General features: G+C 37.8%; 1 protein-coding gene across 1 annotated transcript in view; it reads right to left on the reverse strand.

Annotated features, from left to right (window-relative positions):
- Positions 1-231: 231 nt before the first annotated feature.
- LOC149779937 (uncharacterized) overlaps positions 232-18283 on the reverse strand; it is a 38249-nt gene continuing 20197 nt past the window's right edge. Inside the window, exons 7-10 of the mRNA XM_089936296.1 lie at positions 13370-13514; positions 12905-13177; positions 4960-5125; positions 232-354 (exon numbers count right to left, since the gene is read on the reverse strand). Of these exons, the coding sequence (XP_089792422.1) occupies positions 232-354; positions 4960-5125; positions 12905-13177; positions 13370-13514 (707 nt within the window). The remainder of the gene's footprint in view (positions 355-4959; positions 5126-12904; positions 13178-13369; positions 13515-18283) is intronic.

Here is an 18283-nt window from a genome sequence, read left to right on the forward strand (position 1 = left end):
GTCAGATACATGTGAGGATCATGCGTCCGTCAGATACATGTGAGGATCATGCGTCCCTCAGATACATGTGAGGTTCATGAGTCCCTCAGATACATGTGAGGATCATGCGTCCCTCAGATACATGTGAGGATCATGCGTACGTCAGATACATGTGAGGATCTCGTTCGGTACAACATTTTAATTCAATTAACCCAACTTTAATTAGTATGATCTTACACAGTATTCATGACATTACAAGAATGGCGCTGAATTCTTGCTAGGGGCTGTGGAGGGTCTGAACTTCATTTCCGTCTTCTTCATCGAATATCGGCTGCTCGTGTGTCTCCATGGATACCATTCGATTCCGTTATGTATCTATATAAAATATAATAACGTTACGCTTCATTTGTTTTTAAATTCACTTCCTACACGATGTCGTGTGAATGAAAATCTGGGACCTTTTCCATCTTTAAAGATCTAAAATAAAATCCTCTTGAAATTATTCCGCACCCATTTACATACAGCTTGTGAGTTTGCAAACGTGATTTTAAAAAAAACATATTCGTATTTTTGCGATGTTCACGTTCTGACAAAATAATTATCCTACAACTGCAGTCATATGGAGATTATACTACAGGAATTATCCAGACAAAATCTGATGAAACTCTGACCAACTATACGTTTAACATTTCATCTCACACATCATTTATATACTTCTGCTTTTTAAAGCCTGACATCGACTCTGAGCACAGTTTCGCATTCGAACCCTGTGGTAAGGTAAGATTTGATACTGGTCGGCATGATTAAAATGATAATAAAACATAATGAGGTTTCTAACGACATAGCATACAGCAGTAAATACATTAGATCAATGTGATTTGCAAAACATACAAACAATACATAACACATAATACAACTGGACAAAGCGCACAACACATAACGAGCAATCACTGCACCTTTTAAAAAAGCGGTATTATGGTGCTTAATTAACGAAAATAATGTGCATGTCAAGACCGGACAGGGCTCTATTGTCCAATAGGCACTGTACCTAGGGCCTGCGAAATCATATTATTGGAAAGTATATACGCGAAGAGGCAGTCATGTCATCATCATTTTATTAAAGACGCGCACATGGCCTAGAAGGTAACATTAGCCATAAGAATAACATTCTATTAAACGTCAATGTATATTAAATTAAAAGGAAGCCGTGGTCAGAATTAACAGCCTGCCGAGACGCACATTAAGCCAGACTTTAAGAATAGAGGGAAGTAATGTAAGGGCACCTGCTGATTAGGAGAGTCGGTGGTATTATCTGCAGATGTTGCATTTATAGTCTTTACCATTCCAGGATGAAATGAAGGATCTATATGAAATTAAATATTGTTCCTCTCCATAATGAGTTGGTAGCTCATTCTAGAGAATGGCAGCTTCATAGCTAGAAGACGTTTTGCCGTATGCTGAGGTTGGAATTCTTGGCACACCGAACATATTTGAATAACTAAACGTGTATTTTTGTGTGTTATAAACGTAGCAAATCATATACGCAATGGAAAGCAAACTTATTCAGAATTGTAAACTTTTTAGAGACATCGACATAAGTGCATGAATTTTCAGGGTTGCTATTTTTGCCTCAAGTACAAGTTTATGGTAACCACTGATATAATTGTCACATACACATTTCAGAGTCACGTTCTAGTATTTTATTTTTGAAGTTTACGAGCGTTCTTGTGACTGCCGAGGTACCAGGCTAAGGAACAGAAGCAGAAATTGGAAAGGATAGTTTATTGGCTCTTGTTGATTTTGGGAGTGTGAAGAAGATATTTGCCTTGAAGTTTTCATACAATGATTTCTTAAAGTTATATGAAATTTCAGTTGATATTCAATATTACAAGTGAACAGAATATAACTTGATTGATATGGCGAATGCAAAACTGCATATTGTCAATACAATATGTAATTCATGTACAATTCATTGGTTCATAAATGAATGAATAAATGATGGGGACAGAAACCTGTGTACACATATGTCATCAGTTTATGGCAGTTTGACAATGTGTTCACAGTTTTATGACGGCATTTCTTATGTTAAGTAGAGGTTTAATACCGAATGTGCTTGTGCTCACAGCAGGGTTGGCTTACATTCTATTCCCAGTGAATGTGTCAATCAGTGTCAAAGTCCTGTGTGGAAAAGGACAGCGTGTTGTCTCAGTATAGTTAAATAAAGAGCCATGTTTAATTCCAGAAAAAAATCTTATCGACAAAAATATTTAAAAAAGTTGAGTCAAAGGATTAATCCCGATGGAACCGTTTTTTACATTTATGTTTTTGTCCAGCTACTCAAGATAACATGCATCTTAATTTGATCCTTACGATTTGATAGAAAGCTCAATAAAAGACTTACTGAACCTTATGACAGACCATAAGCCCTGAGCTTGCAGACGAGAATATCATGAGGGAGACAGTAAAATAAAACTTAGAAAACCCCACCAGAAAACCCCACCAGAACAGCAGATCATATTTCCTTTCGTCAAGAGCCTTCGCCCATTCTTCGAGTAAGCGCAAAAGAGTGGTTTTGCATCCATGACATTTTCGAAAGTAACCGAATGTTGCTTATAATGTTATCAAAAAATGATTCCAACTGGGTCGCAGTTGATTTATTTAAACAGTTTGGATATTACGGGTAAAATACCATGAAAAATAATAGACTAATGTTTTGTTAATTAGATCTGAAACATAGCCAATAAGATTTGGTTCCCAGCTTTTATCTATTTAACAGGAATTACAACCCCACCCGTCCACCCGTCCCGTAGCTTAATTAGAATTAAAACATCTTTTCATTCTAAACTGTTATGTATATTTGACTTAATTATATCTGATTTAATATATATTTATTTAAATTTAATTGTTTCTCAGTTTAAAATATATATATATATATATATATATATATATATATATATATATATATATATATATATATATATATATATATATATATATTTCACTACCTAATATTGTAACTTAAATTTATTCACTAGAGATGATACTTATTTTTCAAAAAATAATTTGACCTTGACTGTTAGTTTATAAACACCAGGTATTGATCTAAATCCTGACCTTGTTTCAAATTTTGTAGCAACTATCATAAACAAGTCCTATTTTATTTTAAAATGAATGGTTGTTGTCGAGGTCATGATAGGACTTCGGGTTTAAGATGTAGATAAAAAAACTTATTTTTTATTTCTTAGAATAAAATGATTGGTTTTCGTCAGGGTCACACTGGTTGTACGTGACCTTTAACAAGTACGTAGTTTCTATAACTTTCGAGAAGGTGATACGTGACCCTTGTTTACGTTTCGGAAGACTATATAACCTCTATTTTGGAAAATTATTCTCAATTGCAGCTGAGCTTTTTCTTACACTAGAAGTAGTATGTTGTGCTTTTGGAATTATTTCAAATTACTTAGATTCAAAAGGATTAATTTTGTTATTTTTCTGGAAAATACGTGCGCTCATGTGAAATTGATGAACAAGGACAGTTCTTTATTTAAAAAATCTATTCAGCTATCAAAAACCGGAGTGATATATCGTATTTCTACAAGGAACTGTAGAATTCAACAATACTGATCTCACCATACGCCATCGTGTTCCGTCTTGGATTCTTCGTCGGGATTCGACCTTGAAATCAGTAGGACATTTTATTTTTAGGACTTCAAAAATTTTAATCTTGGATTATTCTTGGATTATGTTTTGGATTTGCTTCTATAAAACCGTAAGTTAATATCATTTCATTTTTACAGAATTTTTCCAGGGAAATAAATTATTGTATTTTTCAAAGCTTGTTGTTTTCACTCTTTCTTATGTTACTGTTTATTCGAGCCTAAACACGTAACATAAGAATACACTTAATCACGGTTAATCTGCGTAAATTCAAAATTGTATGTGTTACTATTATCCTTAAAAACCCTGATACTTTGATGAGTTAAAGGATGAAAAGCAACATCCTTGCCAACGTCTACCGCCACATTTACATACCAGTTATCGATTTCACATATTTCCCTATGCCAATGTCTGCTGCCACATTTACATACCAGTTATCGATTTCACGTGTTTCCCTATGCTAACGTCTACCGCCACATTTACATACCAGTTATCGATTTCACATATTTCCATATGCCAATGTCTACTGCCCCATTTACATACCAGTTATCGATTTCACATATTTCCATATGCCAATGTCTACCGCCACATTTACATACCAGTTATCGATTTCACATATTTCCCTATGCCAACGTCTACCGCCACATTTACATAGCAGCTATCGATTGCACATATTTCCCTATGCCAACGTCTACCGCCACATTTACATACCAGTCATCGATTTCACATATTTCCCTATGCCAATGTCTACCGCCACATTTACATACCAGTTATCGATTTCATGTGTTTCCCTATGTGTTGTTTAGAATTATTATACAATCTTCTAGAATTATGTTGTTTTTTTACCATGTGAATTTTAGTTAGACAAATATGACTTAGAGATCATAGCCAAAAGTTCCTGGATTTATTTCCTCAAGTAATTCAACTGAACTAGAGGTCCATTCAGAGTATCTGGTCTATATGGAATGGTCCACGGTACCTGGTCCGTAGTGAATGTTAAGACAAAACCGATTCACCCCAACATAAGCATTTCTGGATTCAACTTTAAAATAGAACACGTGATCCCATTTGTTCATTCGCAGTTTATTAAGAAAGTGACTCTGTTCCAAACTACCAACAAGTGCATGGTTGAATGAATCACATAATGTTTTCTATTAACAAAAATTAGAATCACAGCCATTCAATGATAGCAAAAAGGTTAGATGCAGCTGTTACTTTTGTGATTTGTTTATGTCCTGTCATATGGTTCTTATGTGGCTGGGTGTAGCCAAAACAGTTTCATAACGTATGTAGTAGACAAAGAATTAAGGAAAAAGCACTCACCGCCGATGTGTATGGTCCAGTGTTGTAGAACTTTCCGTTGAGGTCTCCAGCCCAGCAGGCATTGTGCCACCAACCTGAGCCGTAGGTTTGTGCACAGTTGCCATAATAGTTGTCCTGGTCACGGTCAAATGTGGAGAATTTCATGTGATTGGAGGCAAACACGGATCTGAATATAGTGTTTAAAAATGTCTAAGCTGGGGTCATACTTGTTATGAAAGCTATGTTTGGTTGGAAAATTGGAACCTTGGGAATATCTCTGCTCAAGACACACACTCTATATTGGAAATTTACGCCATGAGATAAAATTCGAACATGAAGAATGGACAAAATAGCATAATTGTATAAAAGTGAAGTAAAAGAAAGCAAACAAAAAGTGAGACATTTTAGACGGCCGACACAATACAACTAGGAAAAGAGTGACAAAGTCACAATAGTATCAAAGAAGCAAAATTTTAAAACATGGACAATACCTCGTTCGGAAAGGAAGTAGAATAAACTGAGCTTAAACGAGCACTTGTGTGTTTCTGAGTCAGCTGGCATGTCACACGAAATCGGTATATATTGAAACATTCCAAAACTGTGATGAAGTTCTAACTTTAAGAAAAATCATTCCTTGAGAAGATTTAAAATTAATTAATAAGGGCCATAACTTTCTCAAAACGCAAAGGTGAAGAGACGAAACTTCCGAAAGCAATAAAAATAAGAAAGGCAGTGTTCACACACACAAAATTCCATTAGGATATGTCGAATGGTTCCCGAGATATGTTAGGTAAAAGGTCTAAACCTATCCTTTCATAATAATCTGTTGTGATTGTAAAAACGCAATCTGGCAGAGTCTACTTATTTAGGCAAGCCTGTTGTAGAGATCGATATACATACTATGCGAGCTTATGTTTTAGATCGATAAGCATTTGTCTCTGTAAAGATTATTTTATTTTTTGTCTGTAAATCCGCGTTGTTTCTTATTTGTGCTCGTAATTGTCTGTGATTTTCCATTTCTGCCAGAACTTTTTTAAACTCAGCCGGACTGACAATTTATTTTCAATTGCAACAGAGTACAATTTACTGACTGTACTGAGATTTTTTGAGGCGGCAAGCAATTCGTGTGTTTATTCGTGAATGTGCAGTCGCACTGAAATTAATTTACTAGCACCACCAGTGACACCAGTTACTATCGTTATAGCTCAGACAATAACCGAGTGTCGCACCTATGATGATTGACGTGGTCGTGATTCCAGTTACACCAAGACCAACAGTTACTTTCGCAACAGGACCGCAAAAACATTTACGATACTCGTTTGTAGTTTACGATCAGTGCGGTTCTCTTGGTAATTTCATTTCTCAGCGTTCCTCTTCTTCGATTATTTTTTCTCGACGGTAAGACTTAGGGTCTGACATAGTTCTTATATTAATTGTACAATCGGGTATTTTAATTGCACTACAGGCAGACGATGTTCAATCTGATCATCACACGCACGCGCACTTTTAGCCAATTACCCTGTTTACTGACACAACTGTCATGCAGTTATAAAAATCCTCTGCCTCAGGAATACTTAAATCTCCGGAGCTAGTGCGTTCTTGTGCTTTGGCACCCCTCTCATACAAAAGCACACCGATTACTCCCGAACCTTTGACATTTAACTATCGTCTTTGTTCAATAACTGTTACCTGAACAAGTGAGTCTTTGTTGAACAACAGTCAAGACCTTTCTTAGATGAGTCATTTGTTGGTTTAACATATTTGATGGTGAACTTAACTGGCGATTGAGCATTTGCTTGGGCGATGATTCCAAGCTGGGTTCGAGTTGGCATTGATACATCATGGTGGCTCCAGGTATAGATTTCTGTTTGACCCTTGACAAGATTATATTTTAGTGTGTATGAGTCTGGTTTACGCCGTTTTGAAGAAGATATTCATCTGCAAGTGGAACGAAATTGGTATCAATGTTTACATCCGCTGGCAGCGGATCCAACACAACCGTCGGAGGTTAATTCCGCAATCTCATCACCTCGGTCAGATTCCATTACATATATAATAATGATAAAATCTAATCTTAAACACGAACACCAAAGACGGTTAAATACCCTTAATGTTAAGTGTGTAATCCTTCGAAATGAATTTCATCTCAAGCAACTTGTGATGCTGAAAATGCAACAGAAAAGATCCTTGCTTTGTTGTCGGGATTGGAATTAAAATATTCCTGTGGTAAAATAAAGACCAAGATATTTCCTATCATTTATCAATATTCCTACAGTGCCCCACGTATTTGTAATTTACTTATGATAAACAAATATGATCCGAACTCGCGCACTTTTAAGATGTGACGTTAAGGTAAATCAAAACCATTATTAATAGAATGAAATATAAGTCGCCCACATCCTATAGTACTGGGATCATCGTGTTCAGCTCCTCCTTTGACTAACACTCCTTGAATTACATCCCATGAACTTACTACGCATTGTTGTGCGGGTACGTGGGCACGTTATTGTTGCAGGTATTATCCTGTTGCAATATCGGCTGTATCAACATAGTCTTTGATAAACGCAACCGACACCCGATGTCACTAATTTCACCTTTGTCGGTGAGCTTAATCCAGGAATTTACCACAAAGTCGCCTTGAGCTTGACAATAATACCTTGAATGTCTACGTCTGACGTTTTCAGTTGGCCAGTTTGATCTTCAAAAATCAAAAGTTCACCTGGATTGACACCGACAACAACACGACTAGTAAACTCAAACAAATCCGCTTTGACAGCAAATAGGCTCAGATTTACCATCATCACCGTATCATCGAGTTGAGTAATGTCCGTAAATGTTAATAGACTTTGTTGTATAATATTTCACGACCTTTAATGTGAAATCAATAAGTGTTTGCGGTGTTGGTGGGCACTCCAGTTTACACAACGCTTTAACAACAAGATGACCGCGTATGGGGCCATCCAACCGTGTTTGTACTGTCATAGTCGAATAAAACAACGGTTCGTGTCCACGCTTGATAAATAGTTAACCTTAACTGACGGTGCAAGTCCATACGAGTCAAAATGCAACTATGTTTAGGTGTGATCATGTATGGGACCCAGTGATATGAGGCGCCGTAGCGGACAAAAGCTGAAAGTTGCCGTTGAAATTTTAATGTCATACGTCCATGATTCCAATTTCACATGTTGTATCAAAAATGTTTTGAGCGATTACGCTTATTGGTGAGTCTGATACCGTGGCTATTGCCATCATTATTACATGGTCATCGTACCGACACAGTTATGAAGCACCACAGGGATGTTTGTTTTGTTGGGATAAATTCTCGACGGTAAATTACACGCGTTGCGTGCAGTACCTCTGTATGCTCTAGTGATATGACAGTGATCATGAACTTTGGAACCGGGATTTGCTCTTTATCGGAGGATTTCTTTGCTCTTCAGTGAAACCCTTTTCACACATCCAGCAATGAGTGGCTGTGGAAAACTCACAAATGTTATCACCTTACATTATTATGCATGCTGGTGTGTAGAGCTGCTGCCGTATCAATTTTGCCGCAACTTCGATTGATCTGAGAAATGTCTCAACTGTGTTTATCGAGCATACATTCTAGACACGATAAGGGACCGGCTATTCTGTTTTGCTATCTCATCGAAATACTACATAACAAAGACGCATGGAATTTGTTCAGCGAATTGCACTGTTTGATCGGTATCAGGCTCATTCGTATGTTTGTTAGCAGAGCTGGACGCATTTGCGTCTGCCACTGAAACATCCAGGCGTTCAAAATCCGCATGGATGGTATACAGGACTTTCATCTTTCTTTGTTTTGCAGTCAATTTGACAGTGTTTTCACTAATCTTTAAAATGACTTGTACGCTGTGATTTTTCACTGATACCACCAAGGTTAAAGTCGTGACTGGTAAACAGTTTTTGAGTGTTAAATACATGCATACAACGGCTGAATTGGTAGTTCTTCGTGTATGCTTGCTGTGTCGGTTACGCAGTCGACCAAGGTCCTTTAACCATGCGCAAAGGGATACTAGTTATGTTTCTTTCATTTCACTCAGCAACAACAAATCAATCAGTATTCGCTTGTTTCGACCTTGGGGAGATAAGGCAAATGGATAAAAACCGCTGTCATAAGTGAACACCTTAACAGCGATACACAGGTTAAGTATTTCAAGTGTGTCTTAAGTGTGACTTTGGTATCCTGCAAGGGAAATTCGATATCACCAAAATTGATTTTACCTTGCTATCGTCAGTATTTTCGAGCCAAGTCTTATTTGTCACTGACCGGCTATAACGCTGACAATATTGTCCATTCAAAACATATGTTGTCAGTGTTACTTTACGTTTATAGCCAACATTGGCGCCAACCCAGTCTGTTTTCGGTATATAACTGGAACACGAAACAGTCGATACGATGACAGATGAACCTTGAGTGACGAACATCTTTCTAGAGTCCATCTCGATCCTGCATAGGTGTATTTCTCCAGCATTTCGAGAATCATCGCAATGCCTCTGCCAAGTTAATCACTGATGGCGCTCCGGTACAGGATACCTCTGCGATTCCACAGAGCAATAGTTGTTGTTTTCTATCCAGCCTTGTCATCATTTTGCGGCATAACTAGACGTGCATTCAAAACCATGTCTGCTTTGAGCCCAGCGTGACCAAAGTTTTGTAAATAGTTGTCGAGTTTGCCTGATGTGTCTGTGAGCGGAACAATTGCCATTTGATTTTCCAATTCGCCACTGTTTCTGGAGTTTGAATTCTGGTACTTGTGATTTGTTGCGTTTTTATAGGAACATACTCAGCCACTTCAAATGCGATTGATGGGACGAGACGATGACGACGGTTTTGTTTATAGTTATCTACTACTGCAAGGATGTCGGATTTTATCGCACCTCAAGGTTTTTGGATATTATGCTCACGTGCAAATTGTCTTAGTTGGTTTGCCGGTGTTTTTTATTTTTGTTCTTGCTATCGCAATTGCAAGCGGTGGAGGTTGTGGTGATACCTGTGGATTCAGTGTAAATATGGGTCTCAGTCATTCAAGTATGTCTGCTTTTTTCTTACGACTTGGTATATATATTTCATTCTGTCATGCAAGCTGCTTTAGCCGCGTTACAGTAGGCATGCTATACAAAGGGGAGTGTGAATCGTTTTTCTAATTGAGAAACTGTGTTGATGGCTTGTTTTTTTTTTCACTCGGTATTTTGGCAGGATTAGAAACGGAAATCGTTTCAGTCCTGATGACTATTTCATTATTTTGTTTTATCGATTTGTGTTGCTGCATATGTGTTTGAGCAGCCACAGGTGTTTGTGGGTTTTTTTAGCACTCTTTATAGTACTCACGAACAGACCCACAAGACTGACAAAGATGATTACGTGATTTGATTCTAAGGCCCCATTTATGGCAGTGTCGTGCTCCCAGCAATCACGTAATATATGCGTGTGTGCTTTACAGTACCCATAAAGACATGTTCTGACACAGAGCTTGTATTTTCCAAAGCAGAGAACTTTGCACTTTTTGCGTCCCAATGTCAAGTAACTTTCTATATATACGCGTTATCATTTTATCTGACATTACCTTGCTCATAACGCAATGTGTTTGTCGCCGCTTCACTATAAGCTGGATGGACAAAGAACATTATAATATTCTTCATTCGACAGATATATGGTAAATCGAAGTTTTAAACTGGTATTCTCAGATATATGGTAAATCGAAGTTTTATATTGGTATTCTCAGATAAAATATTAAACTGCCTTTGACTTTCTTGAAAAGACATGGGAAGTAAAATAAAATCATATCCATCTTGAGTCAAGACAAATCAAGCTCAAATGACCCGTCACTGAGGGTTATACCACTTGAGATGTATAAAAGTCTTTGCGCTGGAACAAATAACATCAAATTTCTGACCAAGTGGGTGAATTTCTTGGAGATATTTTGCTTCATTGCTTTTAGCAATATGTTCTAAAAATTAATCTCGATACTCACGCTTCCGCAAGTCTGCAACGTCGTATATTACTTCATGCAAAAACTTCTCTTCTCGAGTGGGTGGGTCGACTGCTTCGCATGTATAACTATATTGGCACACATCTTGGTATGCGTGGTATTTCCGTTCTCACAACTATTGACATTCCTACACTTATGACCCAGAAGCATTTGTTTAATTTACTTGTTCTTGAACATCCTCCTCACTGACCGCATGATAAAGATCACTCACTACATACGCAGTGGGTGACTTATGTTTGGTTGTGGCCTTACTCTTTCATGCACGATATTCCGCAGATTCTTTTAGTTTTATTTGCCTCAAACTCTGCCCAAGTATATTTCGTTCTGTTTCTAAAGTTACTACCAGATTCATCAAGTTATCAATGTGTTTTCAATTTGTTTTGGAAATTTCGAACGTCTTCTGTGTTCTCTAATGAACATGTGTGGTGGATTCAAACGGTACGGCGATCTTATTTTATCCGTCACATTTGTGGCATTTCATTCTTTTGCCAGGTTCACGCCTCTACTAGAAACTTCCATGAATTCCTGCAGTATATGTTGTGAATCAATGGCTCGGCTACCACTCAACATTTCTTTATCAATTACCACAATATTTTAATACAAACTATTCCCAACTCGATTCAACTCAGCTATATTTTCTTTCTGCCAGTACAAAATTATAAATGTACAAAACCCATGTAATGGATGCTATAACACATTGTGGAGAACACTGCTGTGAAGAAAACTAAGTCCACAGCAGAAGCTGACATACGTTCATTGATTCATTGATTCATTGATTCATTCATTCATTCATGCATATGCCTGGGTCTGCTTGCAGTATGTGTATATTAATCGCGACCATAGGCTTGCCTAAATAAGTACACTATGCGGGATTTCGTTTCTACAATCAAAACAGAGTAGTATACATGGCTAGGCTTTGCCTTTTGTCCCTCTGGGGCAATTGTATCCGGACAAGAATCTACCCCACCCACCCCACCCATGACTGGATTATCCAAGTCACAAAAGTATGTGCCTATGTGTGTGTGCAGATTGATGAATGCGCAACAGTAACTTAGGAGCTAATTATGTCATGGGGATAGAGGCGAGGAAAGGCGAAATTACCCCAAATGGGGCAAAATATGGCAAAACATACAGTTCCATACTACTAGTTTACAGGTAATTTCCGCAAGGAAGGTCAAGGTCGCGTGTCATACGCTGCGGTATAGTCCGTTAGTATTTAAGTTCTGAATGTTTTTACAAAATCTATAAATAGAATACTGAGAATAAAACGCAAACGTTATTAATTTACTTTGATGTCTTGGTGTGAACTGGATCATATGCAAATAGCAAAGGAATACTACTCCGCCACATAGGACAAACGACCTTGACTTTGGAAATGGTGTCACAGTGATTTTTCTGATATTCGATTTCATTGATTTTTAATGATTACTTTGGAGAACCACGCCACCGTCCTTCCAATCATGCTACCATGCCGGATGAATTTTTAAATATTCATTCTCTTATTGTAAAAATATTTTGATTGGCATCGAAACAAAAATACGAATATATTGCACCACCACCAGTTGCCAACCTTGCCAATATATATATATATATATATATATATATATATATATATATATATATATATATATATATTCATAGGATATTTTTTCCCAAATATTCTGACATTTCATACTTTCATACTACAGTGATATAATTTCAAATGCATGTGAAAGATCTGAAGGCAAGAGAAAGTCTAACTAGTCGTCCCCAGCCAATTTTGACTGACAGAAGAAGAAGAGGAAGAATAAAAAGATGATGATGACTATGATGATGAGGATGGCGACAATGATTCTGGTAGCAACGATGATTATGATGACAATCACTATGACAATAAAGCTAATTTTGATGGCGAAGACAATGGTAACTTTGATGACGATTATGAAGTTGAAGAAGGAGTAAACACTCACGCCGGATAATTTAAGGCATCGCCGGCGTTGCCGCGGTAACCACCAACATTTAGTTTGAAACCGCTGGCTTCGTTCGAAAGGGTGAACTGGTCATACTCAGCATAAACATATCCGCCCTGCCAGTCCCACATATCGAGTCTGAGGATCATGCTGCGGTTTGCAATAACATTGTACACCCTTTGAAGACCCCACCAGAAGTTTGCGTTCAGTTCCCCAAACCCGTCCCGGTATTCCGTCCAGTTGCGATTGAAGTCCACTACGTCAGAAACACGCCTGGTAAAGAAGTAAAGAAAGTGATTGCATTTATTTATGTATTATTTCATATACATACATACATAAATACATACATACATACATACATACATACATACATACATATACATTACATACATACATACATACATACATACATACATGCATGCATGCATACATACATACATACATATATTCATGTTGTTTCCTTACCTTTGAAACAATGTCCACCCCCCATTGTCGGTGGCCATGTCACAGGAAGCAAGAGTGAAGTTTCCTTCCGGAAAAACAATGCCGTACACGCCAGGGGTTGACATGTTGAAGTAGGTCCTGAGATCATAGCAATCTCGCATGGGAGCTGTTGAACAAGCATTGATACAAAACTATAGGATTGAATGCGCTTCTTAACTGAAGATCGTTTAAGAAGAACATCTGAAATAATATGTGCAATGGCAAATATAACATTCATGTAAGTAAAGTCGACTTTTTTGGCCTCAGTGACGGATTTCTCAGTTACTTTCTAATAAGATTCAATTTTGAACTATTTAAAGTTTACACCCAATTCTCTGGGTTCAATGTCCAATCTACTGATGAATTCAATCCCCACATCCGGTAACGATTCATCAATGTAACCTCATTAAACTTTGAAGAAACAAGATCAGACAGGAAGTTTAAAGTCCGTCAGTAGTAGCATTTTAACGATATGAGACCAACTGGTCAATTCCGGCTCCCAACTCCTGAAAACCTTCTATATTCCTTATTAAGGACGTTTATACGTGCCTGCATCTATGATTGTAACCCGCGTACGCCACCAAGCGAAGTTCCCACCAGTCAGATCAATAAAACCGCTGTGAGCTTTTTGTAACACTGATGTTATTGATCTACAGTGTACTGGCTCTCGTGTTTCTTGTATAAGGCAGTTTAAATCGAGAAATGGAGTATTCCGCGTTACCTATCATTACCAATCAGGAAGCAGAAATTTTCTTAACTTAAGCGACTTTTACCACTGTCGATGTGAAAAAGACTCAAATTATTGTTGATGGAAGTGCTACAAAATCATTTAGACACGGAATCACGATACCAAGAACCTAGCTATGATAAACATGTTGGATTACTAATCAAATCTTTAAAACTTGTAAACTTGTCGGACCAATCATGCGAACTTTATCAGTGTTATGTACACTTTGGTGTGGTAATTCTAACTGGTCTCGTTTTATACTGACTAATAAGGGAGGGAGATGTTATGTTTATATATGAATTTCTTTTCTTTGACATGTTAAAACTTATTGTTGCGTCTTCTAGTAGAGTGGCATACTCTCATGGAAATATTGCATGTTCGAAGGACAGTGGCGAAAATTATTTTAACTTTCTTTAATAATTATGGAAACGTCGAGAGCTTAGGATGGTTGCGCATGCAATGAAAGTCAATGTTGATTATGCTCTATTAGTGTCAGTTATAACTACAACTCATAATTATTTGAGATGCAGTTTGGTCTGAAACAACCTCTGAGTGTTCTGGGATGCCGTTTGTCACTCTCAAGGCTCATGGGGTTGAAAATTCAAGACATCGTAATTGACACTGACTATAATATATATGTTGATTGTTAGAAAAATATGCAGCAGTTCAAACAGCAGCTTGCTTATTATTCTCAAAGAAATGCTGCCTAAAAGCACAGCCTGAGCGGATAGTTTCAGTTTGCATAAGAATATTATATTAAGTAATCACAATGGCTAAATACATAATGTTGAAAACTTCATATATTGACACGTATATTATTTAGAAAAAAATTTATGAGCGTACCTATTGCTGAAATTAAATTACTCGAGCAATGGCGTTTTTGTGACGCCACAGAAAAGATTAAATCAAAATTTCGCCTTAGTGCATCATATCGAATCGCCCAAACAATAGTATATAATGTCTAAAAAAATAGTCTATAATGTCTCCAAACAATAGTCTATAATGTCTCAAAATGATAGTCTATAATGTCTCAAAACAATAGTCTATAATGTCTCAAAACAATAGTCTATAATGTCTCAAAACAATAGTCTATAATGTCTCAAAATAATAGTCTATAATGTCTCAAAACAATAGTCTATAATGTCTCAAATACGTAACTGGAGCTTCCTGATAAATTAATCGAGCTAAGTATCGTGATGGGGAGAAAAAAACGACGAAAACTCTGCGAAGCATATAACACGAAGTGTTACTATTCATTATACGATATTGTGTAAGAAAAGTTTTAATGGCTTAGCTTAATCGAAGATATTGAAATGACCTATGAAGACCACAGTGAAAAGAGCAATGTGAAAATCAATTCGAAAATGCCTGCTGCATATAATATAACAATGGCATCCACACCAAGCTTTCATGAGGTATACGCAGATGTACAACGCAACAGAAACGAAGCATCTCAGTTAGCGGAGCAAACAAACATAGCTGAGATATACAAATACTCCGCGAGATTTTATATTGTTGGACACAAAAGTGAAAATGTGGTCGTGTTCGAAAGTTCGAGTTGGTGCAATGCTCGGTGATTGGTCATTCGGGCTATTTTGGCCGAGACCGACTTCATGAAACTTCGATGCGGATTTGCGAGCGAATTTGCAAAGAATCCAGAAATTACAAGCATGTTTATTTGCAAAAGTCTGATCTATAAATTTCTATTCCCATAACATAAAAGTATGGTATGTCGTTTGCTGGGGTCTAACATATAATATATAGTTTGACCAGATTCCGTTATCTCTGCACGTACATGAGGCGATAAAACAAAGTGACTGGAAAAAAGCAACCCATTAAATAACGTAGCGTGTATATAGAAAGTTATATGGCACTGGGAAGCTATCAATGAAAAGGCGTTAAGATTACATATTGCTTGGATTTCCCCCAAAACATGGCCCCGGATTATCTGTAGTCGATGGTGGCGTCCATGTATCTTCCATGCCACAATCACCATCTGACACAACTTCTTCTCCCCCTTATTGACCAGGACAGGCACCCATTGGGAACCTTCATAACGAAACTGAGCATTAGAGATCTATATGATATTTAATAAAATAACAGCCGTACGTGGACGTGTGATACCCTTGACTGCTCTCGGTGTAAATAAACACGTGTTCGTAGCGTTTCAGAATGCGCATCGAGTGGATGACGGGAAATCACGTAGTGCGGGGACATTTGACCAGTTTTAAGTTACTCAACGATTAAACGACCATTAGAAACCCGCCAAAGAAATTTTGCTTAACTTCACAGAAACTTATGTCGCATGTGCATATCACAATCTGGTTGTATAAGGCCTGTTGTGGGGTTTAACACATTTTTTCGGCACATGATAGGCTATACATGGCGGCCAGTATTAATGGTGGAGGAAGAACCCGGGAAAACCCCAGAAAGAACCACCGACCCACGAGAAGCTTCTGGCAAGCTGTCTCACATACCAACATTGGCCGAATCCAAGACTCGAACCCACACAGACAGAGATGAGACGGCAGTGATCCGTAACGGATAGCACTTATGACCACTCGGCCACTCGGGGCCCCATCTAAATGTTGACACAGGCCTGCAAGTTCTCCAGAACACATGGAGTTATTTAAACAGTTATTGGCTGATATGTATTTTCATGCACGTGTAGGTGTTGTTACCGCCAATTGTTACAGATGTAGTGGAGTGATCCTTTCCGACATGATTCTGTTGTCTGCGGACACAGGTGGACGAATGAGGGTCATTGATGCGCCTGTGGAAAATTCGAAGTGGATTTCCCAAACTCGTAACTGAACGGCACACGTAAATTAATGTGTTATCACGAAGTTTAAGCTGGTCTTTACCATAACCATCATGCAAAAATAAAGAGCACAATAAGAAACTACTGCGGGGTCAAACTTTAATCAAGATAACTGGAATTGTCCACGTATTGCTAAGCTCAAACAACTTCAACAGCTGAAGACGGCCAAACAAAAGAACACTTCGTCGACATTAAAGTTGTCAAAGTCAGAGGTGGCGCAAATGCAAAAGAGCAGTGGAATATTGTCTTTTCTCGTGGAAACTTCTGCGTTGCTGGTGGCAGCAACTCTCTCTCTCTGTTGTAAAATCAGCTATGTTAGGGACTGTCTGAACCGCATCCGGAATGGCTCAGAAAAAAACGTTTGGCTGACCCATAGGGTCTCGTCAACGAATAGATCAAAGACAAACTTATTCGAATACCTGGGGCAACTCGAAAAAGTACATTGTCTAAGGTTTTTGATTCCCCGATACGACTCGCAAAGGTCTTTAGTTGTGGTCTCGCCGTTGACGGCCACAGTGCGTCCATTGACCAATTTTGATTTACTCGCGCCGATAAATTCAGTCAAGCATTTCCGAGGTGTCTATATGCGGTACGAGTTTGTGTCGAGGATCACGTATGTGCGAAACTGGAACCATTACCCTTTATTCTATAGTAGGACCTGGGACTCATTGGTTTGCATACGTTATAACTCCTCCACATCATTTTTACTTTGACTCATAGGTGCTTGAAAAACCTGAACCTAACATCTTAAATGTGGTCGAGTCTAGATCACATTTATTCATCTTATGGTGATCAGGAAGCGAGTGGGGTACAAAAATAATATTGATAAATGGGGTACAAAAATAATATTTATAAATGGGGTACAAAAATAACATTGATAAATGGGGTACAAAAATAATATTGATAAATGGGGTACAAAAATAATATTAATAAATGGAGTACAAAAATAATATTGATATATGGGGTACAAAAATAATATTGACAAATGGGGTACAAAATTAATATTGATAAATGGGGTACAAAATTAATATTGATATATGGGGTACAAAAATAATATTGATAAATGGGGTACAAAAATAATATTGATAAACAATCAGGTGCATATGGTTTCGACGGTCGAAATGGAAAACCACCGACATCACTCCATGCACAGAAACAAAGCCGAGGCACTATCGACCTCAAACAGGTGCATGACTTAACATTAATTAAAAATCGAGTGAATGTTTGTCCGCGTAATAAGCTCACAGCGGCATTATTGATCTGACCGGGTCACCCCGAGAGAACTTCGCTTGGGGGCATACGCGGGTTACATTCATTTATGCACGCGTGTGCAGACGTGCTCAAAAGA

Source organism: Sinohyriopsis cumingii, chromosome 16 (genome assembly GCF_028554795.1).
Source record: "Sinohyriopsis cumingii isolate HCF-2022 chromosome 16, ASM2855479v2, whole genome shotgun sequence".
In the NCBI taxonomy this organism is placed as follows: domain Eukaryota; kingdom Metazoa; phylum Mollusca; class Bivalvia; order Unionida; family Unionidae; genus Sinohyriopsis; species Sinohyriopsis cumingii.